At 45.0% G+C, this 27,639-nt stretch overlaps 1 protein-coding gene across 2 annotated transcripts; it reads left to right on the top strand.

Annotated features, from left to right (window-relative positions):
• Positions 1–1,329: 1,329 nt before the first annotated feature.
• Positions 1,330–18,208, top strand: LOC310636475 (uncharacterized protein). 2 transcript variants are annotated; one of them, XM_083356350.1, is made up of 6 exons: positions 1,330–1,486; positions 4,325–4,901; positions 5,189–5,303; positions 5,429–5,496; positions 6,559–6,688; positions 15,554–18,208. In XM_083356350.1, the coding sequence occupies exons 2-6, from the start codon at positions 4,482–4,484 to the stop codon at positions 17,278–17,280; spliced, it is 2,460 nt and encodes an 819-aa protein (XP_083212476.1). In that variant the 5' UTR covers positions 1,330–1,486; positions 4,325–4,481; the 3' UTR covers positions 17,281–18,208. The 2 variants fall into 2 exon arrangements, with proteins under 2 accessions (XP_083212476.1, XP_083212475.1); XM_083356349.1 differs by lacking the exon at positions 1,330–1,486 and adding an exon at positions 3,134–3,198 and having other exon boundaries at positions 4,499–4,901.
• Positions 18,209–27,639: the final 9,431 nt, after the last annotated feature.

Below are 27,639 nucleotides of genomic sequence, written 5' to 3'. Positions count from 1 at the left end.
TTTGATGTTATATTCTCTATTCCATCTCTGCTTTCCATCCTTTTGCAATTCCACCTTTTCTCCAGTCACAAATGCTGTTTCCCCCTCTTCATTTCTCCTCCAAGAAGCCTCGTTGTGAGGTAAAATTTCTGGAACATCCACTAGTTTCAGCTTTTCCCCTACTTTGGAGCAGCTTTTTCATTCCCTTCAGCATCCTTTCCTTGGTTCAAGAAGCCACTCGGCCTTCCCGGTGTGGGGGAAAAAGAGCTTATTGTTTTTACAGAACTGTGAGAAGACATGCTAGAGACTGTGAAGCAAATACATTGTATATATTTTAATCTCAGGAGCGTAGCTTGAAGTTTGAGGATTGTATGTAGGAAGGTCTCTGCTAGCTGAAAACCGGTCCTAACCAGAATTTACTGATATGATAGTAACTTTAGAGACAACCCCTAGGTCTAACAACCACAAATTGAAATTCATAAATAAGGGCTGGGGGGGGGGAGTGGTGATAAAATTAGAGTAGTGGGAGATGTAATCAGGGGCGGAGGTAATGTATTCACTTTAGAAGCCTTGGATAGGTGGCCACGACATGATTACAGTATGATTATTAAGGCAATGAAAAAGAGGGAGGTAAATGTGTAATGGCAATGGAGAATATAAAGAACGAATATTATAGATTTGGGGTGTGTCCACAGTGTGCTTGCATGCACAAGGAGCACCCCTTTTGCGAAGAAGTACATATAAATTTCCATCATTTTCTCTTGGATGTTTTGGCTTGTGATTGTTTATTTCAACTAGACTACGAATTCCACATCGGCGACCCTGAGGCATCTGTAGCCAAGAATTGGACGACGGTAGGTGGTAGATACAGAAATAGAGAAATAAACACATTTCCCCAGTTGCGGCTTCCCTGCCCATGTCCCATGTTCTTCCTCCCCTTCAGGCTGAAGTTCACAACGACCGCAAGACACAAATTGTGTTTCCCAGAGAAGCTCCTGGTCCTCGTCTTCTGACTGCCTGGCTTTTTCTGAGAGGATTTGTGCCCTTTTTGAGGCCTCCTCCAATCTCTGCGGAGCCTTCAGGGCAGCTGTTCTTGAGGGAAGCGAGTTCAAATCCTCCGGGGAGATTTTTCTCCACAGACGGGTTCCTGGACAGGAAGATGGAGAAGCTGCGGCCTCTGGAGACACCGACGCCTTTTTGGGCAAGGAACCTCTCCTCCTACTCCCATGTCCATCATCCTTGCCCTCCACTTCCCCACAGAAGGCTCTTTCTCTTTCCCGCCCGTTCCGAAAATCCTGGTATCTCGGGCAGAGTCCACCAGCGGGTGCCGTCAGACTAAGGGGGAAACAGAGCATGCGCGGGAAGCTTTAGCCAGAACAAGGCACTTGTTGCCTGGGTCGTCCGTGGGAAGCAGCTGTTCTTTCTCTTTTCCACCTCCCTCCGCTGAGAGGCGGGGACGGGGCTTTTGCGGGAGGCGCAGAGGCTGCAGACGAGACTCCTGAGTTCCGTGAGTGTCGGCTCTGCCCGTGCAAAGGAGACCCGCGTTGGAGGCGAGCGTGGAGACGGGTCAAGTTTTCCCCCGGGGTGGGAGTCCGCGGTCCCATGTTCCCCTGCCGCCCTTTCCCATGCAGGAGCCCGGCAAGGGAGCGAGTGGAGCAAAGGAGAGAAATGGGGGTCGCCAGAAGGGAGGGGCCGTTCCCCCCCTTTTCTGGGGGGAGCCTCTGCATGGGGGGAGGGGAGCCTGGCCGGAAGTCCCCCCGCGGGCTCCGGGTGCAAATCCAGGGCCCCGGGTGGGAAGACCGTGACTGGGGAGCTGCTTCCCCGTCTTCTCCTCCCCCCCCCCACCCGATCTAAAAGGGGCTCTGCCGGCAAACGAAAGAGGGAGAGGCTGTAGGGAAGGAGACGCAAGTGGGGTTGAGACGCAGAATTCGCACTCAGTGCCCGGTTGGGCCGGTGTCTCCCAAACCATTTGCCAAGCCATTTGCCTGAAATGGTATAAGGTTTCTTGCCTGAGCAGGGGGTTGGACTAGATGACCTCCAAGGTCCCTTCCAACTTTATTATTATTATTATTAAGTCTGGGAATGGAAATCCATGTTTGTCTTCATTTGTCCTTGTTTGGAAAAATGTGGATTAAGGCTAAGAAGTGGGGAAGGTGTTTGTCGGAGTGGCAGGAATCAGAAGGTGATGTTAGGCTGTCAATGGCTCGTGTGTATCGGATGGTGGCTTGTTAATTCAGGCTTCTCAAGTTCCCAAAGGATGATTAATGGGGTCCTGCTGTCTAAACCTACACTCTTATGTTCAAAGGTTGATTTATTTTCTCATGAAATCGATTGATATAGATCTCCTCTCGATTGCTGTTTTCTGACCTGAGATATTTAGTGTTTTAAAGAGTGTTCTTAACTCGGACTGACTTTTGAAATCATTAAAATGAATAACCAGAAAAGAGAAATTCAAAACGTCTTTTAAATGTATTTGTCCAGTACAGTATTTTGAGTCTTTGATAGCTGATCAAGAAAGATTTGTCAGAATATGCCCCAGCTGCACAGAAGTTAAAGTACCTAATTGCATTCCCCACTTTCCTCACTGACTTTAGTGGTTTTATAACATTTTCTTCTTGTAAAGTTTTCTTTGGGAATGGAGTCTCGCTAGTTAAATTAGTTACCCTGTCTTCCTGATCCTTTGATTTTCCATTTTGGATACATAAGCTGCAAATGTTTTGTAAGGTCACTGGGCCTTGGCAAAACTTGAGGAATCATAAAAATCCAATCAGGAGAACTCCATGAGAACTCAAGCAGAGGCTTCTTAAAGAAATAAGTACTTCATTTTTTATCAGAATAAGTCCTGGGTGGGAACACAGTCTGAACACTGGCAGCAGTTGCGTTCAGAAGTGCCACACCTTACAAAGTTAGTATGCGTTGCTTTATAAATTTTGTTAGCCAATGAAAATCAGACAACGCAGTTATTACAATCTAAGGAAGACCTCAATCATTCCTGTACATTCCCTTATTCCCTCCTTCAGAACATCACGTGTACATGTTTCCCACGCTCACATGAAATTTGTCCCTGCGAAAATGCTGAATACAAAAGCCAGATAGCAATAGTTAGGCAAGGCTACACAATTTGTTTCTTTTTCAAGTTCCAGTTACAGAACCCTTCAGTTTCATGCTTCTTCTGGAGACAAAGAATAAACTAAGATCAGATCCTCCATGCTTAAGAGGGTGGGTGTTCTTTCAAGCCCTGAGTTTCATGTGAACTTTGCCTGTACGGTTGGTTAACCAGCTTGGAGTCAAAGCAAATTGTGTGAAGCAGCCTTTGTTCCCAAAAAGCAAGTGCTGAAAAACAGGAAGTGAGCATCCTAAACCAGGGTCATTTCCTTGGCATTTCATCTGATGTGAACTCAACCTTCCTGTCATTGTTAGAATGTTGCTCCTTCCCGGGTCGTCTTCCTTTTCCTCACTCTCTGACAAAAGATAAAGTTTTCTTTCTTGGCATGAGCCATTTTTGGAACTTCCTCCGTACCTCTTCTCTGGCTCCAGTCACTTGGTACAGTAAAGGTAAAGGTTCCCCTGCACATGCGTGCTAGTCGTTTCCGACTCTAGGGGCTGGTGCTCATCTCTGTTTCAAAGCCGAAGAGCCAGTGCTTGTCCGAGGACGTCTCCGTGGTCATGTGGCCAGCATGACTAGATGCTAGAGGTGCACAGAACGCTGTTACCTTCCCACTGTAGTAGTCCCTCTTTTTCTACTTGCATTTTTACATGCTTTCGAACTGCTAGGTTGGCAGAAGCTGGGACGAGTAACAGGCACTCACTCTGTTATGCGGCACTCGGGATTCGACCCGCCAAACTGCCGACCTTCTGATTGACAAGCTCAGCGTCCTAACCCACTGAGCCACCAAACATACAAACTTAAAGACAAGAGTGGGGAACATCCTTAATGAATGTCTAATGACTAAATGTCTCAATATAAAGCACAAGAAACATGTGTCAAAATTCTGTATTCCATTCCAGTTTTTAAGCTCCTTAATTTCTGGCATCTTTATGAACTCTTAAGTGTAGGGTATATGTAGATCTTAAATTTGGAAAAAAGCTAGCCTATCCTTCAAGGGGAAAAGAATGAGAAAATCCTCCAAATATAAAACATAAAATATTCCATGTCTTGATGGACACTAGGACCATATTTTGCACCACACTTGATGAACAGACAGACACACAAATATCCAGAGGGTCCATTTGCTCAATACCCCTGCGGTCCTTTACCAGCTTTGCTGTCATGAGGATGAATGTTGTTCAGTGGTTAAATCCACCACCTTCTCATTTTTTGAATTTATTTTCTTTTCCATCTCAGATGCAGAAACTAGAGGCATCTCAACAACCTTCCTAACAACAAAAAGTCAACTCTTGGGCGAAAAACTTGGATAGCCTTTTTGGTCAATCCTGCAGCTACAGGGATAATCCTATGAATTGAAAGGTGTTTGGAGATCCACAAGATTCGTCTGACCTATATGGAATTTCCTTCCAGGACAAGACAAAGGATGCAGAAACAACCTTTAGCAAGTGAGCCTGGCAGCTGTGGGAAGATCTGGGCAAGAACCTGGCAGAAGATGCTGGAGAACAAAACCTTCATCCATTCAGAGATTCAGCCCTGGAACTTCAGAGACATCCAATACCAGGAGACTGAAGGTCCCCGAGGACTTTGCAGCCGACTCTACAACTTTTATAGTCAGTGGCTAAGGTTAGAAAAGCACACTAAAACCCAAATGTTGGACCTGGTTGTTCTGGAGCAGCTCCTGGCCCTTCTGCCCCCACAGATGGCAAACTGGTTGCGGGAGTGTGGAGCAGAGACCAGCTCCCAAGTGGTGGCCCTGGCGGAAGGCTTCCTCATGAGTCAGGCAGAGGAGCAGAAGGAGCAAAACGAATTGCAGGTGAGAGACCTTCACCTTGGAAGTCCAGAAGGGAATAAAGAATGTGTGTGAATTTTTCACACCTCCCTTTCCTACTTCGCTGCTCTTCATAATATGTGGAGATGTTTTGCTAGGACATTGTTCCATTATCCACTCTACAAGATAGACTTGGGACAGCTGTTCCTTTCTTACATTCTAGGCTCACTGAGAGATATTGGGGCATTGAAGTTGTTTTTAGAGAAGAAGAATCCTCTTCATGTTTTGTGGGGTCTTATTTATTTTTCTTTTTTCCTTCCTCCTATTTCAAGTCTTTCACTCTGCAAACCAGAGGTCCTGTGAGAAGGCGGAATCTATCAAATTCCCCTCGGGAGCTGTTTTCCCGGAAGATCCATCAGGAATCTGCAACTCAGGACATCTCAGATGGTAATCAAGTCCACCCATTCCCAAGAGAGGTCCCAGCTATCTTACCATCTCTACGTCTCCTCTTCTCTAGAATGTCTCCTGTTATTTTATTAATTAACCATTTAAAAATTCTGTCTCCCTCACAGGGATGAATAGAACGAATCTGACTCCTTTCTACGATGCTGCTGAAAGTGTGGTTGAAACTCCAACTCAAGTAAGAGAGGGATAATGAAAAATAAAATTTTCACAGTTTTAAAGTTTGCTGAATCGTGATCCTATTGTTAATTTTTTGACGTGCAATTAGGCAAGGCTACTCTATAATGGAAAGAATCACATTGGCACCTTACGGCTTCTAAAACGCCTTCTTTATAGCCAGTGATAAGAAAAATAATGGGACCAGGTTAAAAGATGAAGCAGACTGTTAAAATCCAAAGAGGGTGGCCAAATCAAGGCCCTTCAGCCTTTAAAGGAATTTCTAATACTCTGATTTGTGCCTGGAATTTGGGGCCAAACAATCTCTTCTTCAGCCATTGGGTTGGGATACAAGCAGTAAATTCCTTGTAATCTGTGGAGCAGCCAAAACAGGGCTTGTGTGCCTTTGTCTATTGATGACACCCGTGTAAATCCTTGGGTGCCTCTCAAACAACTTCAATGAAGGTTTTGAGCGTGCATAAGATTGTTTGCTCTTTAGAAGGCCAGATCCTGAAGCTAAAACTCAAATACTTTGGCCACGTAATGAGAAGGAAGGACTCACTGGAGAAGAGTCTAATGCTGGGAAAGATGGAGGGCAATAGAATAATGGGACAACAGAGAATGAGGTGGCTGGATGGAGTCACTGAAGCAGTAGGCGTGAGCTTAAATGGACTCCAGAAGATGGTAGAGGACGGGAAGGCCTGGAGGAACATTGTCCATAGGGTCGCGATGGGTCAGACACGACTTCGCAGCTAACAACAACAAGATTGTTTGTTCTGGAGACAACACAAGCCTTTCACTTAAATGGTAAAAAGAACCCCACCTGTATTTTCTTCGGCAAACGCTGGGTGTATGGCAGCGAGTGATAGATGGGGTTTCCAAGGCCCATTCCAGTTGATTCTCTCCAGATGCTGAAAGTCTTGCTGATGGATGGGGGTAGATTGACAAACAGACAGATCCAGACAAAAAGTGTGATTTATTTCACTGAATGACCTGAAATGTATATGTTTGCTGATAATCACTTAAACAATAGGATAGATCTTGAAAATCCTCCTGATTATTCTTCTGTTTTCTTCTCATTCAGGAGGGTCTTATGTCCTTTAAGGAGGTGGCTGTGTATTTCTCTAATGAGGAGTGGTCCCTGCTGGATGCTGACCAAAAAGCACTGCATTGGGAAGTCATGCTGGAAAATCATCGGAATGTGGCCTCTTTGGGTAAGAATATGCTACTCCCCAGTCAGAGTCTTTGGAAGACCTTCTGTAATTATTTATTTATTTATTTATTTATTTATTTATTTATTTATTTATTTATTTATTTAATACTATTTCTATACCGCCCTTCTCCCGAAGGACTCAGGGCGGTGAACAGGGCAAGAATAAAAATACAAATTACAAAAGTTAAAAGAAGATTAAATAAATGCCCACATACTAAAATACATCTTTAAAACCTAATAAAATAACAATAGCAAACCCCCCCCCCCAATCCCCTCATCAGGCCAGGCCAGCTTGTTCAAAAAAGTATGTTTTTAGCTCGCGGCGAAAGGAGCGAAGGTCGGGCGCCGTCCGGAGCTCAACCGGTAGCTGGTTCCATAGCTCCGGGGCGCCCACAGAGAAGGATCTCCCCCTGGGGGCCACCAGTCGACATTCTCTGACCGGTGGCACCCTGAGGAGGCCCTCTCTGTGGGAACGCACAGGGCAGAGGGAAGTCGATGCCGGCAGCAGGTGTTCCCTCAGGTACTCCGGACCCCTGCCATGTAGGGCTTTGAATACCATTACTAGTACCTTGAATCTCACCCAGAAGGCAACTGGTAACCAATGCAGCTCACGGAGCAGAGGTGTAACGTGGGAGTATCGGGAGACTCCCAACACAACTCTCGCGGCTGCATTCTGTACCAGTTGGAGCTTCCGGGTGGTCCTCAAGGGCAGCCCCATGTAGAGAGCGTTGCAGTAGTCTAGTCGAGAGGTCACGAGCGCATGAGTGACCGTGCATAGATCATCCCGGCTTAGATAGGGCCGCAACTGGCGCACCAGGCGAACCTGGGCGAAAGCCCCCCTAGTCACAGCTCCTATATGATCTTCCAGGGTGAGCCGTGAATCTAGGAGGACTCCCAAGTTGCGAGCCCTATCTACGGGGGGTAATAGTTCACCCCCCATAGCGAGAGGTGGAATGTCCGAATAAACCCGGGATGAAGGTATGCAAAGCCACTCGGTCTTGTCGGGGTTGAGTTGAAGTCTGTTCCTCCCCATCCAGACCCGAACCGCCTCCAGGCAATGGGACATCACGTTGAGGGCATCACTGGGGTGGTTTGGGGTCAAAAGGAAAAGCTGGGTATCATCAGCATACTGATGATACCCAACTCCAAAACCACGAATGATCTCACCCAGCGGTTTCATATAGATGTTGAACAGGAGAGGCGAGAGGACCAACCCCTGAGGAACTCCACAAATGAGAGACCTCGCGGTCGACCTCTGCCCTCCTGCCAACACCGACTGCGAATGTCCCTGGAGATAGGAGGAGAACCACTGTAAAACCGTGCCTCCCACTCCCAATCCCCTGAGACGCCGCAGCAGGATACCATGGTCGATGGTATCGAAAGCCGCTGAGAGGTCTAATAGGACCAGAACAGAGGAATGCCCCCTGTCCCGAGCCCTCCAGAGATCATTCACCAGTGCGACCAATGCCGTCTCCGTGCTGTACCCGGGCCTGAAACCCGATTGGTACGGGTCTAGATAATCCGCTTCATCCAGGACCAGAGGGAGCTGATGTGCCACCACGCTCTCAACAACCTTCGCAAGAAAGCGAAGGTTGGAGACAGGACGAAAGTTGTTCAATACAGCTGGGTCCAAGGCAGGCTTCTTGAGGAGAGGCCTCACCACTGCCTCTTTCAAGACGGCGGGGAAGCTACCCTCGCTCAGAGAAGCCGATATAACTGCCTGGAACCAGCTGCGTGTCCTCTCCCGGGCTGCATAGACCAGCCAGGAAGGGCACGGGTCCAATAAACATGTGGTGGTGCTCAGCCTCCCCATGATCCTGTCCACTTCCTCTGGAGTCACAGAATCAAACTCCTCCCAGGTGATATCGACAAGACCGCCCGCGTCCTGCTCGACAGACTCTGCCCAGTCAGAGTCCAGACCGGTCCGAATCCGAGCGATTTTGTCCGACAGATGCTGGTTAAACTCCTCGGCACGACCCTGCAAGGGTTCCTCCCTCACCTCCTGATTCAGGAGGGAGCGAGTCACCCTAAACAGGGCGGCCGGGTGATTATCTGCGGACGCGATAAGGGTGGCGAAGTGGTTAGACCTCGCCTCCCTTATCGCAGCGAGATAAGACCTAGTATAGGTTCTTAGTCGCAATCGGTCGGATTCGGATCGGCTGGATCTCCAACCGCTCTCTAGGCCCCGTCTCCGACGCTTCATCTCCCGGAGCTCTGCAGAGAACCATGGAGCTCGACAGGATCTGCACCGGGTCAGGGGCCGCAGGGGTACAACTTGGTCAAGAGCCTCAGTGGCTGCCCTTTCCCAGGCTTCCACTAAGGCGTCTGCCGAGCTGTGAGCAAGGGAGGCAGGTGGGGACCCCAGCGCCGCCTGGAACCTCTGGGGATCCATTAAGCGTCTGGGGCGGTACCATTTAATTGGTTCCACACACCCACGGCGGGGGGTGGCAAAATGGAAGACCAGCCGCAGGAGATGATGATCGGTCCATGACAGGGGCATAACAATTGGGGAGCCCCCACCAAGATCATCTAACCACCGTCCAGATAAGAAAACTAAGTCAAGAGTGTGGCCTCCCTCATGAGTCGGTCCCGAAATTACTTGCGTCAGGTCCATGGCCGTCATGGAAGCCATGAACTCCCGAGCCAACTCAGATGATCCTCCCAGCGATGGTAGATTGAAGTCCCCCAAAACTATAAGTTTCGGGAACTCAATCACCAACCCAGAGAGGACATCGAGAAGCTCAGGCAGGGCTGCTGCTATGTGACTAGGCGAAAGGTACACCAGCAGCAAGCCCAACTGCGCACCAGGGCCGCATCTCAAAAAGAGAGACTCACACCCGACTATCTGGGGAACGGTGGCCTCCCGCGGACACAAGGTCTCCCTCATAACAACAGCCACACCCCCACCCCTACCCTGAGCCCAAGGCCGGTGTAGCACCCAGAAACCTGGTGGGCAAAGGTCAACCAGAGGAATCCCTCCCTCTGGGCCCAACCAAGTCTCTGTGATGCAAGCCAGGTCCGCCTGCTCACCCTCGACCAAGTCACGGACGAGGGGAGCTTTATTAGCAACAGACCTGGCATTCAAGTACACCAGCCGGAGCTCAGGAGGCTGCACATCCTCACTCCCAGAGCCCTGGGGCGGAGCCAGAGGGTCGGAGTGCCCCACCGCTTTTAAGCAGCGGAGAGGCCTTCCCTGAGTACGATACGGCCCTCTGTTCCTGCACCTGCTGCCATTCCCTAACGTCGTGGGAATAGGTATTCCCACGACCAGCCCTGGAGCCCTGGAGCCCCGGAGGCAACCGGCCCCCGCTCCTCCCCCCCGCGAACCACCTTGGCACTGGCCTGAACAGAGGTTGTTGGACTGCCCCCCTTGTCCAAACAACCAAAAAGAGTACCCTCCCCCCTCCCTAGCCCCCTAAAAAATTTAGAAAGAAAACTAATCAGGGGCCTCCTATTGGGTTTCCGTCGAAGGCCCCTACCCGTGCCCAGCCATCTCTCGGGGTCCCAATAAATGGGCCCTTCCTCGAGATCGTAAGCGGCTAGAAAGGCGGGTCGCACCCAGGAAGGGGGAGCACCCCTGAGGGCGAACAAGTCCGTGCAAGAATATTTAAGGAAAGGCATGAGGAGTAGTCCACGTAGAGGGCAGTCCATAGTTGATGATCAGTCAGTAAGGAGGATCTAACAGAGGGTAAATAGGTGTCCCAGACCTCCGCCCAGCTGCTGCCACTCAGCTGGGTAAACCCCCCGAGCAGGCCGACCACCGTCCTCTCACGACGGCTGCCGAGCCAATTCCCGGGGAGGAGGTGGTGGTCTGAAACAACCACTCCGGATATGGCATGCCTCCTAGAGCTCTCACCTCTAGGGGCAGCAGATGTAAGTTCAAGCCACCCTCTCACGGTGGCTAATATCCAGGAACCTCTGAGTCCTTTGGGGATGATGTGTAAAAGGCAAGCCATCATAGTTATCATAGTCTGGTCAGCTAACGGCGAGGTCCCCCGCTGCTCCGCCATTCCAGAAAGATGTACCTGACCACAATTAGATAATATTAGCACTTTCTTTTTATTATTATTATAATTTTATTAAAAACAATAGAAATTTTGAAGAGGAAACAAAGAAGATATAGTAATGTAATTAGTGAATGAGAAAAAAGTATGATAAAATTGAAGAGAAAAGACAAAGTACTAACTTATAATTTGTCCCCTCTTTCTAAGGCAGGCATGTCAAACTGCCAGCCCACGGGCCGATTGCATCATACTGAAACCACGCCCACCCCATTGCCGGCAATGGGGAAAAGGTTGCGATACGTCGCGTGATGTCACGTGACATTGCGAGTTTGACATGCCTGTTCTAAGGTTACATCATTGTTTCCTCCTTTACACATTGGATCATTTTTAATCTTCAAACTAAAATTTGATAAAAAGTTCATTTTTTTTAGTAAAAAGTCCATCAGTGGTTTCCAGTCACTAATATAGATACGATCCTTCGCCTGATCAGATTCGATTTAGTCATTATTGAGAATTCTATCATCTTCCCCAACCAATCCACCATTCTAGTTATTGTAGAGCCTTTCCAGCTTTTTGTGTATAATAGTCTCACTATGCCTGTCAAAGGGACGCGGTGGCTCAGTGGGTTAGGAAGCTGAGCTTGTCGATCAGAAGGTTGGCAGTTTGGCAGGTCGAATCCCGAGTGCCGCGTAACAGAGTTAGCGCCTGTTACTTGTCCCAGCTTCTGCCAACCTAGCAGTTCGAAAGCATGTAAAAATGCAAGTAAAAAATAGGGACCACTACGGTGGGAAGGTAACAGCGTTCCGTGTGCCTTTGGCGTCTAGTCATGCCAGCCACATGACCACGGAGACATCTTCGGACAAGCGCTGGCTCTTCGGCTTTGAAACGGAGATGAGCACTGGCCCCTAGAGTCAGAAACGACTAGCACGCATGTGCGGGGGAACCTTTACCTTTACCTATGCCTGTCATGCTCAGAAACAATCTTTGGTGACTGTTGATTAGTGCCAAGATAAACTCTTCTGATTCCAGTTGTATATTAATCTTTAAAGTTCTTCGAGTCACTGAATATCTTTGAATGCAAAGTTTCCTAGAGTTTTTACAAGTCTATCAAAGCACAACAAAATGATCCTTTATCTTGCCCACATTTCCAATATACGTTTGAGGTACATTTATACACTTTTGATTTTTTTTTCTGTTCATTTTCACATTCGTCAGCCTATTTAGAGGTTTTAGCAATTACATATTTATCTTTTCTACACAAGTGAGATTCAAATTCTGCTTTATGTTGTTGAATATGATAGTTCCCTTTACCTGGAATCTTTCTGATAATATGAAAACTACTGAGGGTTGCAGTGCATTCAGAAAGTATTCAAACATCCTTCACTTTTGCCAGTTTAGTTTTGCTGCAATGTAGTTCTACAGTTGTTGAAATTCATTTTCTTTGTCAGTACCCATAACGACAAAGTGAAAAGGGTATTTTAGAAATGTTTGTGAATTGATTAAAAAGCAAAACCTGAAATATCACATTATAAGTATTCAGACCCTTCATGCAGTACTTTGTTGAAGCACTTTTGTAAGGAACTACCGCCTCGAGTGTTTTTTCGGTATGACGCAACTAGCTTTGCACACCTGGATTGCGGGATTTTCTGCCATTCTTCCTTGCAAATCCTCTCAAGCTCAGTCAGGTTGGATGGCGGCCATCGGTGGACAGCTATTTTCAGCTCCCTCCAGTGATGCTCAATAGCTTTCAACTCAGGGCTCTGGTTGAGCCATTCTAGGACATTCATAGAGTTCTCCTGTGTTGTCTTTGCTGTGTGCTTAGGATCATTGTCATGTTGGAAAGTGAACCTTTGGACCAGTGAAACAGGTTTTCTTTGAGGATATATTTATTTATTTATTTATTTATTTATTAATGGGATTTATATCCCGTCCTATCTCCCGAAGGACTCAGGGCGGCTAACAACAAAACATATAATAAGTACAGAAATTAAGATAAAAATAAAATTAAAATCATCTGTGCAATAAATTAAAATTAAAAATTAAAAATAAATTAAAAATTGTAAATATAATTAAAATGCCTGTCAGTCCAGGTCAGCCAGGTGGAAAAGGAGTGTTTTGAGGCCGTGGCGAAAGGACGAGATTTTGGGCCATCCGAAGCTCAGGGGGGAGCTGATTCCATAGGACTGGTGCTCCCACAGAGAAGGCCCTCCCCCTGGGGGTCGCCAGCCGACATTGCCTAGCTGACGGTACCCTGAGGAGGCCTTCTCTGTTTGAGCGTACTGGGCGATGGGAATTCGTTCCCGGCAGCAGATGGTCCTGCAAGTATCCCGGGCCTAAGCCATGTAGGGCTTTAAAGGTAAGTACCAGCACCTTAAATCTCACCCGGAGGGCAACCGGTAGCCAATGCAGCTCACGCAGGAGGGGTGTAATATGGGAGTATTGGGGTGCTCCCATCACTACCCGTGCAGCTGCACTCTGCACCAGCTGAAGCCTCCGGGTGGTCTTCAAGGGCAGCCCCATGTAGAGAGCATCCCTGTACTTTGCTCCATTCATTTTTCCCTCAATTCTGACCAGTCTCCCAGTCCCGGATGCTGAAAAACATCCCCACAGCTTGATGCTGCCACCACCATCCTTTGCTGTTGGGATGGTATTGGGCAGGCGATGAGCAGTGCCTGGTTTCTTCCAGACGTAACATTTAGAATTGAGGTCAAGCAGTTCAATCTTGGTTTCATCAGACCACAGAATCTTGGTTTCATCAGACCACAATCTTGGTTTCATCAGACCACAGAATCTTGTTCCTCACAGTTTGAGAGTCATTGAGGTGCTTTTTTGCAAACTCTAAGCAGGCTTTCATGTGTTTTGCACTGAGGAGGGGCTTCTGTCTAGCCTCTCTGCCATAAAGCCCAGATTGGTTGAGGGCTGCAGTGATGGTTGTCCTTCTGGAACTCTGTCCCATCTCCACACAGGATCTCTGGAGCTCAGTCAGAGTGACCATCGTGTTCTTAGTCACCTCTCTTACTACAGCCCTTCTCCCCTGATTGCTCAGTTTAACTGGGCAACCAGAGTCCTGGTTGTGTCAAACTTCTTCCATTTGAGAATTATAGAGGCCACTGTGCTCTTAGGAATCTTCAGTGTGGCAGAAATTTTATTGTAGCCTTCTGTGCCTTGCAATAAGGTTCCTTTGATCTCATGGCTTTTGCTCTGCTACAGTATGCATTGTTAGCTGTGAGGCCTTCTATGGAGAGCTGTGTGCCTTTCCAAATCATGTCCAACCAATTTAATTTTCCACAGGTGGACTCCAATCTAGGTGTAGAAGCATGTCAGCAATGATCAAGTAAAATAGGAGGCATAAATTTCACATGTTATTGCAAAGGGTCAGGTGTGCAGAGCTTGTCATGTTATACACAAAAAGACTTGAGGCTGTATTGCTGCCAAAGGTGCTTCAACAAAGTACTGAATGAAGGGTCTGTTGAGACTCTAGAAAGAGTGCAGAGAAGAGCAACAAAGATGATTAGAGGTCTGGAGGATAAAATATATGAGGAACGGTTGCTGGAATTGGATATGTCTAGTTTAATGGAGAGAAGGATGAGGGGGGACATGATAGCAGTGTTCCAATATCTCAGGGGTTGCCACAAGGAAGAGGGAGTCAAGCTATTCTCCAAAGTGCCTGAAGGCAGGACAAGAAGCAACAGATGGAAAATAATCAAAGAGAGAAGCAACCTAGAACTAAGGAGAAACTTCCTGACAGTTAGAACAATTAACCAGTGGAACAACCTGCCTCCAGCAGCGGTGAATGCTCCAACACTGGAAGTTTTTAAGAAGAGACTGGACAGCCATTTGTCTGAAATGCTATAGGGTTTCCTGCCCGAGCAGAGGGTTGGACTAGATGACCTCCAAAGTCCCTTCCAACTTCTTTATTATTATTATTATTATTATTATTATTATTATTATTATTATTATTATTATTATTATTATTATTTATGCCAATGTGATATTTCAGTGTTTTCTTTTTAATAAATGTACAGACATTTCTAAAATTCTGATTTTACTTTGTCATTATGGGGTACTGGCCGTACATTAATGTGAGAAAAAATGAATTTGAACAACTGTAGAATCAGGCTGCAGCATAACAAAAGTGAAAGGGATCTGAATACTTTCTGAAGGCACTGTATATCCTTTTTACATTCTTCACTTGATTTGGTATTTCCGCATTTCCAAGTTCTAAAGCAGGGGTGTCAAACTGCCAGCGTGTTGGCCGGTAGCATCATAGGGATGCTCTGGCAATGCAAAAAAAGTCGTGATACATCGCAACATGTCACGTGACATGGCAAGTTTGACACCCGTGTTCTAATAGCTCTCAACACATTATCCATTGTCTTCTGCTCATTTTTTTTTCCTGCCAAGATCCATTAAGATGTTTTGGGGCCCAGCCTAAGTTTATATCTATTTCATATTCTCAGTGTGGCATTTCTAACATTATGGTTTTAAAATCTAGAATCTAGATTGATGCTAAATTTATCATACCACAAACCTCTGTCATGCCCTTCTAATTCTAATATTCTCTTATTTCTGAGCCCATTTCTTATCCAAACCACATAGCAGACTAGACAATCCAATTTCAAACTGGACAAACCAAATCTTCCCATTTCCTTCAAAACTCGAAGAATTTGATATTTAATCCATGGTTTTTCCTTTGTCATACAAGCCTAGATTTATCTTCTAAAATCTTAATTGAAAAAGCCCAGATCAAATTATTACAGGGCTTCTCTGCATCTAAGAAAATTTGTTTTTTATTATATTCAAACTTCCTAAGCTTTGCTCTTTTTCCCTAAAGTTACTTTCATTTTTCTTTTCTTCTAAAGGCAATAATGGGGAGGAAAATGAAGATTCTGGAAAACTATTCCAAATGATCACTCGTGCATACAATATGAAGAACCCTACAATTCAAATGGAAGTAGAACGCCATGAGAAAAACCAGGAAAATATTTCCAATCAGGAAAGTTCGTCTTCTGTTCATGCGTCAGTGACAGCCTCTGTGTCCCAACAAGGAGAAATAAAAAACAAATATATTGGAAAATGTATAAAACTATTCATAAAGAAACTAGATATAAATAGACATGATCAAACCCAGACCAAAGGGGAAGATTATGTATCTAGAGACAATGGGAAAAATTACAAACGGACCTCGTCTCTTCCTCCTAAAAATGGCTCCAGTACATCTCAAAAAAGGACCCGCAAAGGAGAGAAGCCACATAAATGTACGGAGTGTGGAAAGAACTTTATTAAGAACAGTCAACTTATTTACCATAAAAAGATCCACAAAGCAGAAAAAATATATAAATGCATTGAGTGTGGGAAGAGCTTTACTAAGAACAGTCAACTTACACATCATAAGAGGATTCACACAGGAGAGAGGCCCCACAAATGCATGGAGTGTGGAAAAAGCTTCACTTATAGAACTTATCTTACTTCGCATTACCGGATCCATACAGGTGAGAAGCCCTATAAATGCACAGAGTGTGGGAAAAGCTTTGCTATGAATGGTCATCTTACATATCATAAGAGGATCCACACAGGAGAGAAGCCCTATAAATGCATCGAGTGTGGAATGAGCTTCATTTTTAGTTCTTCTCTTACTTTGCATTACCGGATCCATACAGGGGAGAAGCCCTATAAATGCATGGAGTGTGGAAAGAGCTTTGCTCAGAGCAATGGTCTTATTTCGCATAAAAGGAGCCACACAGGAGAGAAACCCTATAAATGCATGGAGTGTGGAAAGAGCTTCACTTTTAGTACTTCTCTTACTTCCCATTACTGGATCCATACAGGGGAGAAGCCATATAAGTGCACAAAGTGTGAAAAGAGCTTCTGTGAAAATTCGTCTCTTACTGTTCACAAAAGGATCCACACAGGAGAGAAGCCCTATAAATGCACGGAATGTGGAAGGAGCTTCTCTAAGAGCAGTGACCTTATTTCCCATAAAAAGATCCACACAGGGGAGAAGCCGCATAAATGCATGGAGTGTGGAAAGAGCTTTATTAAGAACTGCCAACTTATTTACCATAGTAGGATACATTCAGGGGAGAATCCATATAAATGCACGGAGTGCGGTGAGGCTTTTATTAAAAAAAGTTATCTTAACACCCATGAAAGGATCCACACAGGGGAGAAGCCATATGAGTGCATGGAGTGTGGAAAGAGTTTTTCTACGAAGAGTTATCTTAACACCCATAAAAGGATCCACACAGGGGAGAAGCCTTATAAATGCATGGAGTGTGGTAAGGCTTTTATTACAAACAGTTATCTTAACACGCATACAAAAACCCACACAGGGGAGAAGCCACATAAATGCATGGAGTGTGGGAAGAGCTTTATTAAGAACTGCCAACTTATTTACCATAGTAGGATACATACCGGGGAGAAGCCTTTTAAATGCATGGAATGTGGAAAACGTTTTTCTACAAAGACTTATCTTAACACCCATGAAAGGATCCACACAGGGGAGAAGCCTTATAAATGTATGGTGTGTGGGAAAGATTTTATTACAAAGCGATATCTTAACTCTCATAAAAGGACCCACACAGTGTAGAAGCCCTATAAGTCTTGTGAAATATGGGAAAATTTCAAGAGGACCAATGGCTGAATGTTCCATATACAGATACATTTGGGTGAGAATCTGTTTAACTGTTAGGTTTAGTTGTTAAAATATATGCATTTCCTTATTACATTTACTGAATTAGGAAAGAGGTTTTTTTGAGTCTGAACTTCACAACTGGAGGCCCCAGAGAGATTAATTTACTAATGGAAACCAAACGCTAGGCACGAGTGGATTTTTGAAGGCAGGACAAGAAGCAACGGATGTAAACTAATCAAAGAGAGAATTGACCTAGAACTAGGGAGAAATTTCCTGACAGTTAGAAAAATTAATCAGTGGAACAACCTACCTCTAGAAGCGGTGAATACTCCAACACTGGATGTTTTTTAAGAAGAGACTGGACTGCCATTTGTCTAACATGGTATAGGGTTTCATGCCCGAGCAGGGGTTGGACTAGATGACCTCCAAGATCCCTTCCAACTTGATTACTATTATTATTATTATTATTATTATTATTATTATTATTATTATTATTATTTACTATCATTGCCATTTCACATAAATAAGAGACCATCTTTTCCCCCTCATATTTATCCCATTTAAAAAAGGCTTTATATTTAATATATAAAATACAAATAGAAATAAGAAATTAGGGGAAGGAAAAATAGAGGGTAAATTAAAAAGGTGTTGACTTCTGACTTTTGTATCAAACAAGATGAAAACACTCCAACCCCAAGTTTTTGCTTTTACACTTTAGTGTATTAACTAGCCATTTCTATGACGACAGATCTATCTAATTGGCAAAATCAAAGTGAAAATTTCATTTTTTTTATCACAAGCACAAAATCCAGAAGTGATCTCCAAGTATAAAATGTATTTAAATACATTCTCCTCTTTAAATAAAATGATCAATTTAACCAGTCCTGCTTTATCTTCCTTGCTATGGAAATCGTGTGTACTTATTTATTTATTTATTTTATTTTATTTATTTAGATTTATATACCGCCCTTTCCCGAAGGACTCAGGGCGGTTTACAGGATATTTAAAAGAAAATCAATACAAAAGTTAAAACAAATTTTAAAAGATTAAATGAAACCCTGAGAAAAAATAAAAACCCAGTTAAAATTAAAAATTAAAAAATTCTCAGCCTGGGCCAGAGAGCTCGAAGAGCCAGGTCTTCAGGTCCCGGCGGATTGAACGGAGGTTGGGGGCAGTCCTAAGCTCCGCGGGCAGCTGGTTCCAAAGGGCAGGCGCGCCCACTGAGAAGGCCCTACCCCTGGGTGTTACCCGTCGGCAATCTTTAACCGCCAGCACCCTGAGAAGACCCTCCCTGTGGGAGCGCACTGGACGAAGGGAGCTTGATGCTGGCAGCAGGTGTTCCCTCAGATATCCCGGATCCAAGCCATTTAGGGCTTTATAGGTCATCACCAGCACCTTGAATCTCACCCGAAGGGCAACCGGAAGCCAATGCAGCTCGCGGAGTAGAGGTGTTACATGGGAGTATCGGGAGACCCCCATCACAACTCGCGCGGCCGCATTCTGCACCAGCTGAAGCCTCCGGGTGGTCCTCAAGGGCAGCCCCATGTAGAGAGCGTTGCAGTATTAGGTTCTATTTGCACCTAATAAACCTTGAATTATCTTTTTTATTAACAAGGTTCATTTCAGATTCTTTGACCTTACAGGGAAAAATACTCATCTTTTTCACCCTTTTTTAAAATTTTAAACTTTTCTTTAAACACATTTCTAAAATCAAAACTTTCTAATATAACTTTAATTTCTTAACATACAGGGTTTGAACCATTATTAAATTTAGATCCCTCCTTCTAATATTATAGAATAATATTTTTTTCTTTTATGGAGTAATTTTGTACTTTGATAATAAAGTTCATTCATTCATTCATTCATTGAAGCTCTTCTTTCAGTTGTGTTGAAAGATTTATGTTTAAACCATAATTTATTTTTTATTTTATTGTAATTCCATTTATATCCCGCCCTTCTCTGAAGACTCAGGGCGGCTTACAAGCTTAGCAGTAGCCTTCATTCTATGTATATGCCTGCTTATTAGGGCTTTCGGTAATGTCAGGTTTATATTTCAAAATTGCAGTTAACTCCTGTACACTTTCAGTTGCTTGTAAAGTTGCCTCAGTAGCTGGTAACTTTCTACAGATTTTTTAAAAATCATCCTTGGAGCACAGTTGATCAATGAACTGGTGGATTTTATTTAGAGAATTTTCAAATATTTTTATTTTAATTCCATTTATATCCCGCCCTTCTCCGAAGACTCAGGGCGGCTTACAAGCTTAGCAGTAGCCTTCATTCTATGTATATGCCTGCTTATTAGGGCTTTCACACACACCCCAAGCGGCATTATTACAAAGTCAGCTTAATTGCCCCCAACAATCTGGGTCCTCATATATCTAATAATATCTCTAATAATTTGCTCCTCCATCTTGACTCCCTCTTTGGTCAAAGACTAGCTTGTTTTTAAATGTCACTTAGGAATTGCTAACAGTTCAGAAATCATAAAAATCAGAAACTTTTAACCACGCATAGCAAAGCAGACAAAGCTACAAGTTACTACAATAATAAGCTAAAACCACAGCATTCAGTCTTTATGTTTCTCCATCAGTTTATCTTTTTCTTCTTCTTTTGCTCCGTAGTTCTTTATTTTGGCTTGCCTTAGTAGCCTCCTTCCTTGCTGAAACAGTTATCTTAACTTCCATAAAAGGAGCCGTACAGGGTAAAAGCCATATAAATCTGGGGAAAAAAACCTTCAAGTCAGCACTTAGAGAATTGATCCTGATAGATTCCAAGCGGCGCTGGGGTCCCCACCTGCCTCCATTGCTCACAGCTCGGCGGATGCCTTAGTGGAAGCCTGGGAAAGGGCAGCCACTGAGGCACTTGACCGGGTTGTACCCTTGCGGCCCCTGACCCGGCGCAGATCCCAGCGAGCTCCATGGTTCTCCACGGAGCTCCGGGAGATGAAGCGTCGGAAACGGGGCCTAGAGAGCCGTTGGAGGTCTAGCCGATCCGAACCCGACCGGTTGCGGTTAAGAACCTATATTAGGTCTTATCTCGCAGCGATGAGGGTGGCGAGGTGTAATTACTTCTCCACCCTCATCGCGTCCGCAGATAATCGCCCGGCCGCCCTGTTTAGGGTGACTCGCTCACTTCTTAATCAGGAGGTGAGGGAGGATCCCTTGCAGGGTCGTGCCGAGGAATTTAGTCAACATCTGTCGGATAAAATCGCTCGGATTCGGACCGGTTTGGACTCCAACTGGGCAGAGTCAGGCGATCAGGACACGGGCGGTCTTGTCAATGTTACCTGGGAAGAGTTTGATTCTGTGACCCCTGATGAAGTGGACAGGATTATGGGGAGGCTGAGCTCCTCCACATGTTTGTTGGACCCGTGCCCTTCCTGGCTGGTTTATGCAGCCAGGGAGAGGACACGAGGCTGGCTCCAGGCGGTTATATCTGCTTCTTTGAGTGAGGGTTATTTCCCCACCGTCTTGAAGGAGGCGGTGGTGAGACCTCTCCTCAAGAAGCCTGCCTTGGACCCAGCTGTATTGAACAACTTTCGTCCAGTCTCCAACCTTCGCTTTCTTGCGAAGGTTGTTGAGAGTGTGGTGGCGCATCAGCTCCCTCTGGTCCTGGATGAAGCAGATTTTCTGGACCCCTACCAATCGGGTTTCAGGCTCGGGTACAGCACGGAGACGGCATTGGTCGCTCTGGTGAATGATCTCTGGAGGGCGCGGGACAGGGGATTTTCCTCTGTCCTAGTCCTATTAGACCTCTCGGCGGCTTTCGATACCATCGACCATGGTATCTTGCTGCGGCGTCTCAGGGGATTGGGAGTGGGAGGCACAGTTCTTCAGTGGTTCTCCTCCTATCTCCTGGGACGCTCGCAGTCGGTGTTGGCAGGGGGGCAGAGATCGGCCCCTAGGTCTCTCGTTTGTGGAGTTCCTCAGGGGTCGGTTCTCTCGCCTCTCCTGTTCAACATCTACATGAAACCGCTGGGTGAGATCATTCGTGGTTTTGGAGTTGGGTATCATCAATATGCTGATGATACCCAACTTTTCTTTTCGACCCCAAACCACCCCAGTGATGCCCTTGCTGTGATGTCCCGTTGCCTGGAGGCGGTTCGGGTCTGGATGGGGAGGAACAGACTTCAACTCAACCCTGACAAGACTGAGTGGCTGTGCATTCCGGCATCCCGGGACATTCAAAATGTTCCATCTCTTTCTATGGGGGGTGAGCTCTTACCCCCCGTGGATAGGGCTCGCAACTTGGGAGTCCTCCTAGATTCACGGCTTACCCTGGAAGACCATATAGTGGCCGTGACTAGGGGGGCTTTCGCCCAGGTTCGCCTGGTGCGCCAGTTGCAGCCCTATCTGGACCGGGATGCCCTGTGCACGGTCACTCACGCGCTCGTGACCTCTCGCCTTGACTACTGTAATGCTCTCTACATGGGGCTTCCCTTGAAGACCACTCGGAGGCTCCAACTGGTACAGAATGCGGCCGCGAGAGTTGTCTTGGGAGTTTCCCGGTACTCCCATGTTACACCTTTGCTCCGCGAGCTGCATTGGTTGCCAGTTGTCTTCCGGGTGAGGTTCAAGGTCTTGGTTATGATCTTTAAGTCCTTACATGGCATGGGTCCGGGTTACCTCAGGGACCACCTGCTGCCGGCGTCAACTCCCCTCCGCCCTGTGCGTTCCCACAGAGAGGGCCTCCTCAGGGTGCCTCCGGTAAGGGAATGCCGACTGGTGGCCCCCAGGGGGAGGGCCTTCTCTGTGGGCGCTCCGGCACTATGGAATCAACTGCCGGTGGAGCTCCGGATGACATCAGACCTCCGAACCTTCCGTCGCGGCCTGAAGACCCACTTATTCGAACTAGCTGGTCTGGCCTGATGGGGGAATATGGGCTTTTAAAATTGTTGTTTTTATTATTGTATTATTGTTTTTTATTTGGGCATTGGTTTAATCTTATTTTAACTTTTGTATCGTAATTTATATATGCCCTGTGAACCGCCCTGAGTCCCTAGGGAGAAGGGCGGTATACAAATTAAATAAAACTGAAACTGAAAACTGAAATTTCCTATATATGGATCCATTTGAATAAGAATCTTTTTAAATTGTAGATTTAGTTGTTGAAATACATGCATTTTTATTTATATAGTCTTAGTCCTGCCCAACCTGTTCCCTTAAGCTAAGAACAACCTTCAACTCTGTTCAGTGTGAAAGGTTTATTTTACTTTCTTTTTCCATTTTCTGCACTTTTTTAACTTTTAAGAAATATTTCTGTATTGTGTAGCTGTATTAGTTTTATTTGCATACTGTAACCTTCAATAAAATTATTGGAAAAAATGCTAATGATAAAGTGTAAATTTCTGTGTAACACATACATAGAGTCGGGAGGGGGGGGGGAGAGAGAGAGAGAAGCCACTGCAGTGGATTGGGGAAAAGTCAAGATTATTTTGAGTCTCTGGAGTAAGAAGAATACTGTCAAAAGTACAGGGAGTGCAGAATTATTAGGCAAATGAGTATTTTGACCACATCATCCTCTTTATGCATGTTGTCTTACTCCAAGCTGTATAGGCTTGAAAGCCTACTACCAATTAAGCATATTAGGTGATGTGCATCTCTGTAATGAGAAGGGGTGTGGTCTAATGACATCAACACCCTGTATCAGGTGTGCATAATTATTAGGCAACTTCCTTTCCTTTGGCAAAATGGGTCAAAAGAAGGACTTGACAGGCTCAGAAAAGTCAAAAATAGTGAGATATCTTGCAGAGGGATGCAGCACTCTTAAAATTGCAAAGCTTTTCATTCAAAATAGTCAACAGGGTCGCAAGAAGCGTGTGGAGAAACCAAGGCGCAAAATAACTGCCCATGAACTGAGAAAAGTCAAGCGTGCAGCTGCCAAGATGCCACTTGCCACCAGTTTGGCCATATTTCAGAGCTGCAACATCACTGGAGTGCCCAAAAGCACAAGGTGTGCAATACTCAGAGACATGGCCAAGGTAAGAAAGGCTGAAAGACGACCACCACTGAACAAGACACACAAGCTGAAACGTCAAGACTGGGCCAAGAAATATCTCAAGACTGATTTTTCTAAGGTTTTATGGACTGATGAAATGAGAGTGAGTCTTGATGGGCCAGATGGATGGGCCCGTGGCTGGATTGGTAAAGGGCAGAGAGCTCCAGTCCGACTCAGACGCCAGCAAGGTGGAGGTGGAGTACTGGTTTGGGCTGGTATCATCAAAGATGAGCTTGTGGGGCCTTTTCGGGTTGAGGATGGAGTCAAGCTCAACTCCCAGTCCTACTGCCAGTTTCTGGAAGACACCTTCTTCAAGCAGTGGTACAGGAAGAAGTCTGCATCCTTCAAGAAAAACATGATTTTCATGCAGGACAATGCTCCATCACACGCGTCCAAGTACTCCACAGCGTGGCTGGCAAGAAAGGGTATAAAAGAAGGAAATCTAATGACATGGCCTCCTTGTTCACCTGATCTGAACCCCATTGAGAACCTGTGGTCCATCATCAAATGTGAGATTTACAAGGAGGGAAAACAGTACACCTCTCTGAACAGTGTCTGGGAGGCTGTGGTTGCTGCTGCACGCAATGTTGATGGTGAACAGATCAAAACACTGACAGAATCCATGGATGGCAGGCTTTTGAGTGTCCTTGCAAAGAAAGGTGGCTATATTGGTCACTGATTTGTTTTTGTTATGTTTTTGAATGTCAGAAATGTATATTTGTGAATGTTGAGATGTTATATTGGTTTCACTGGTAAAAATAAATAATTGAAATGGGTATATATTTGTTTTTTGTTAAGTTGCCTAATAATTATACACAGTAATAGTCACCTGCACACACAGATATCCTCCTAAAATAGCTATAACTAAAAACAAACTAAAAACTACTTCCAAAAATATTCAGCTTTGATATTAATGAGTTTTTTGGGTTCATTGAGAACATGGTTGTTGTTCAATAATAAAATTAATCCTCAAAAATACAACTTGCCTAATAATTCTGCACTCCCTGTAGTTGTGTTGAGAAGGTTCTTGATTTGGGGGAGACAGCTTCCTTTCCCCCCCCTCCTCCTAGAAAATCTCCCTTTGCTACCCTCTCTGCATGAGCACCTGCATTGATTATTTATTTGAAGATACATAGGAAAGATAGATAGATAGATAGATAGATAGATAGATAGATAGATAGATAGATAGATAGATAGATAGATGATATTTAAATGTAGTAGCTGGAGTAGTGAGCCAGAACACACAGTTATAGGGAACGGTTGCTGGAATTGGGTATGTGTAGTTTAATGAAGAGAAGGGTGAGGGGGTGACATGATAGCAGTGTTCCAATATCTCAGGGGCTACCACAAAGAAGAGGGAGTCAAGCTATTCTCCAAAGCACCTGAAATCAGAACAAGAAGCAACGGATGGAAACTGGTCAAGGAGAGAAGCAACCTAGAACTAAGGAGAAACTTCCTGACAGAACAATTAACCAGTGGAAGCCTCCAGAGGTGGTGAATGCTCCAACACTGGAGGTTTTTAAGAAGAGACTGGACAGCCATTGGCCTGAAATGGTATAGGGTTTCCTGCCTGAGCAGGGGGTTGGACTAGATGACCTCCAAGGTCCCTTCCAACTACTACTTCTTCTTCTTCTTCTTCTTCTTCTTCTTCTTCTTCTTCTTCTTCTTCTTCTTCTTCTTCTTCTTCTTCTTCTTCTTCTTCTTCTTCTTCTTCTTCTTGATTGGTTGGAGAGTGCTGGCTCCTGCGAGTGGCATTCTGCACTGTGATTGGTTGTTGTGGATGTGGAGGGTGGAGTTTCCCTTTTTTCCTGCCTTTTTCTTCTGTGTCCTCTATGTCTAGGGCCCAGAAATGAAGCACCAGTAAAAGTTTCTCTATGAATCTGAAGGATGCTGAGGACAGCACAATGCTATTTGTTACAGAAATGGGAGGAGGATTTCCTGTGGCTCATTTTAATGAGAGGAATTATTTCTCATGGAGCCTAAAGATAGAGGTGTTTCTACGGAGGAGTGAGGATTTGCGGACAGTTGTAAACAATCCTCCAGCAGATCTTAATAAGAAGGGACAAAGACAAAATGAAACCACATCAGCCAGCATAATTTTGTGCTTGGAAGATAGGTGTGTGTGTGGGGGGGGGGGGCTAATGTGCTAGAAAATGCTGGCAGGTGGGAGAAACAATAGTAATTTACATCTCAGACAGGAGCTGCATTCCAGTGAGATAACAAGGTGGGAGAGAAAATCTGTGTAGTAAAATGATGCTCTGCATGTGGATCCACTCAACATATCCAGATAAATTTTCCAGTAAGATTAAAAGCTACAAACAGGAGTAAAACAGCACAACAATGGAAGAAGGAAGACACAAATTTCTGTGATGAAGGCAAACATACTAAAGATATTTGGTTGTTTATATATGCCCTGTTCACCGCCCTGAGTCCTTCGGGAGAAGGGCGGTATACAAATTTAATAAAAGTAAAGTAAAGTAAAGTAAAGAGAAAATACTGTAAATCAAGGGTCCCCAGGCCCATGTGGCATACTATTGGTCGGCCCATTCAGAACTAGGCCGCACGAGTAGTGGGCGAGCATGTGTGTACATGCAGTGCATGCATGCAGTTCCACTTGCGTGAGCAATGTGCATACAAAGCTCTATGTTTCTGCAAATGGAGCTATGCACGCTTGCGCGCATGCCTGCCATTCAAACAAAACCATCCCCGTTACCCCGCCCCTGTTGGGCCGTGAAGCCAGAAAGGTTGGGGACCACTGTTGTAAATAAACCAAAACTTTTTTCAGTATGGAATCAGCTGCCCAAGAATATGTAAGCCTGGCAAATGGTAATTATTTGTATAGGAGGAAGGAACAATATATTTACGAACTATATATGTACGGTAAATCATTCATTAAGTTTTATGTGTACCAGATTTAGATCACAATTGGCTGAGTATGTCTTGCTTATAAAATGAAGGATATAAAGTAATTTTTGCCAATGGTACATACAAGGTCATAAAGAATAACAGGTTGTGTGCATGAGGTTTAAAGTTCTTACTAATAGAGAAGAAGTGATAGAGGGAGTAGAAGTTGCTGGAATCTTGGACGAGAGTGATCACGTCATATTGGAATTCAATATAATGCAAACACAAGCAATAGAATATAATCCAACCAGTGCCTTAAACATTATAAGAGCTGATTTTAACAAACTCAGAGCCAAGAAAAATTCCATGGATAAAAATCCTAAAGGGGAAAACAATTCAAGAAGCATGTGAAACTCTGAAAAATATGGTCATAAAATATAAAAAATCATAAAAGCCCAGTCCAACACAATACTACTTTAAAAGAAAAACAAGAAATCGAAGAAGAAACCAGCATAGTTGCACAAAGATCTTTCTGATGAACTGAAAGACAAAAAGGATAAGTGCAAAACATGAAAAAAGGAATACATAACTAAGGCAGAATATCAGCAGATAGCCGGCATCTGCAAAGATGAAGTCAGGAAAGCAAAAGCTCAAAATGAATGAAGATTTGCAATTAAAGTTTATTTCAACATATAAATAAAAAGAAAACGGTCAAAAAAACAGTTGGTCCACTAAAGAGAGAAGATGGCAAGGAAGTAACAGGCAGTAGAAAGGCAGAGATGCTTAACTCATTCTTTGAATCAGTCTTTATGTGAAAAGAAACTGTAGTCCAAGTGTAAAAGACAGATTAGAAATAAAATTACACACACACACACACACACACAGAGGGATGTGGTGGCTCAGTGCGTTAGGACGCTGAGCTTGTTGATCAGAAGGTTGGCAGTTTGGCAGGTCGAATCCCGAGTGCCATGTAACAGAGTGAGCGCCTGTTACTCATCCCAGCTTCTGTCAACCTAGCAGCTCGAAAGCACATAAAAATGCAAGTAGAAAAATAGGGACCACTACGGTGGGAAGGTAACAGCGTTCCATGCGCCTCTGGTGTCTAGTCATGCCAGCCACATGACCATGGAGATGTCCTTGGACAAGCGCTGGCTCTTCGGCTTTATATATATTATAATGTGACATGATAGCAGTATTTATATTTATATAACGCTACAAGTTTGGCTAAGCATCTATATGACTTCACTTGGACACCCGCTGCGCAATTCCCTGACACTCCCTGAGCATGAGCACCTGAATTCCGCATTGACTCCTCCAGAGGGCGCACTCTAGCAAGAGAAGGGAACACCAAGCGCTTCCCCAATGGGCCATTGGAGGGCGAAAGTCTTTTCCAGAGGAGGCTGCGAAGGAAGTGACGGCTGTGAGCCTTGCCGCTCTAGGACACCATACTCTCGCTCCTTAACCCCTGGAGCT

This window comes from Vipera ursinii, assembly GCF_947247035.1.
Source record: "Vipera ursinii genome assembly, chromosome: 2".
NCBI classification, from domain to species: domain Eukaryota; kingdom Metazoa; phylum Chordata; class Lepidosauria; order Squamata; family Viperidae; genus Vipera; species Vipera ursinii.
The sequence above is the reverse complement of the archived record's forward strand: the minus strand, read 5'-3'. Positions and strand labels throughout refer to the sequence as shown.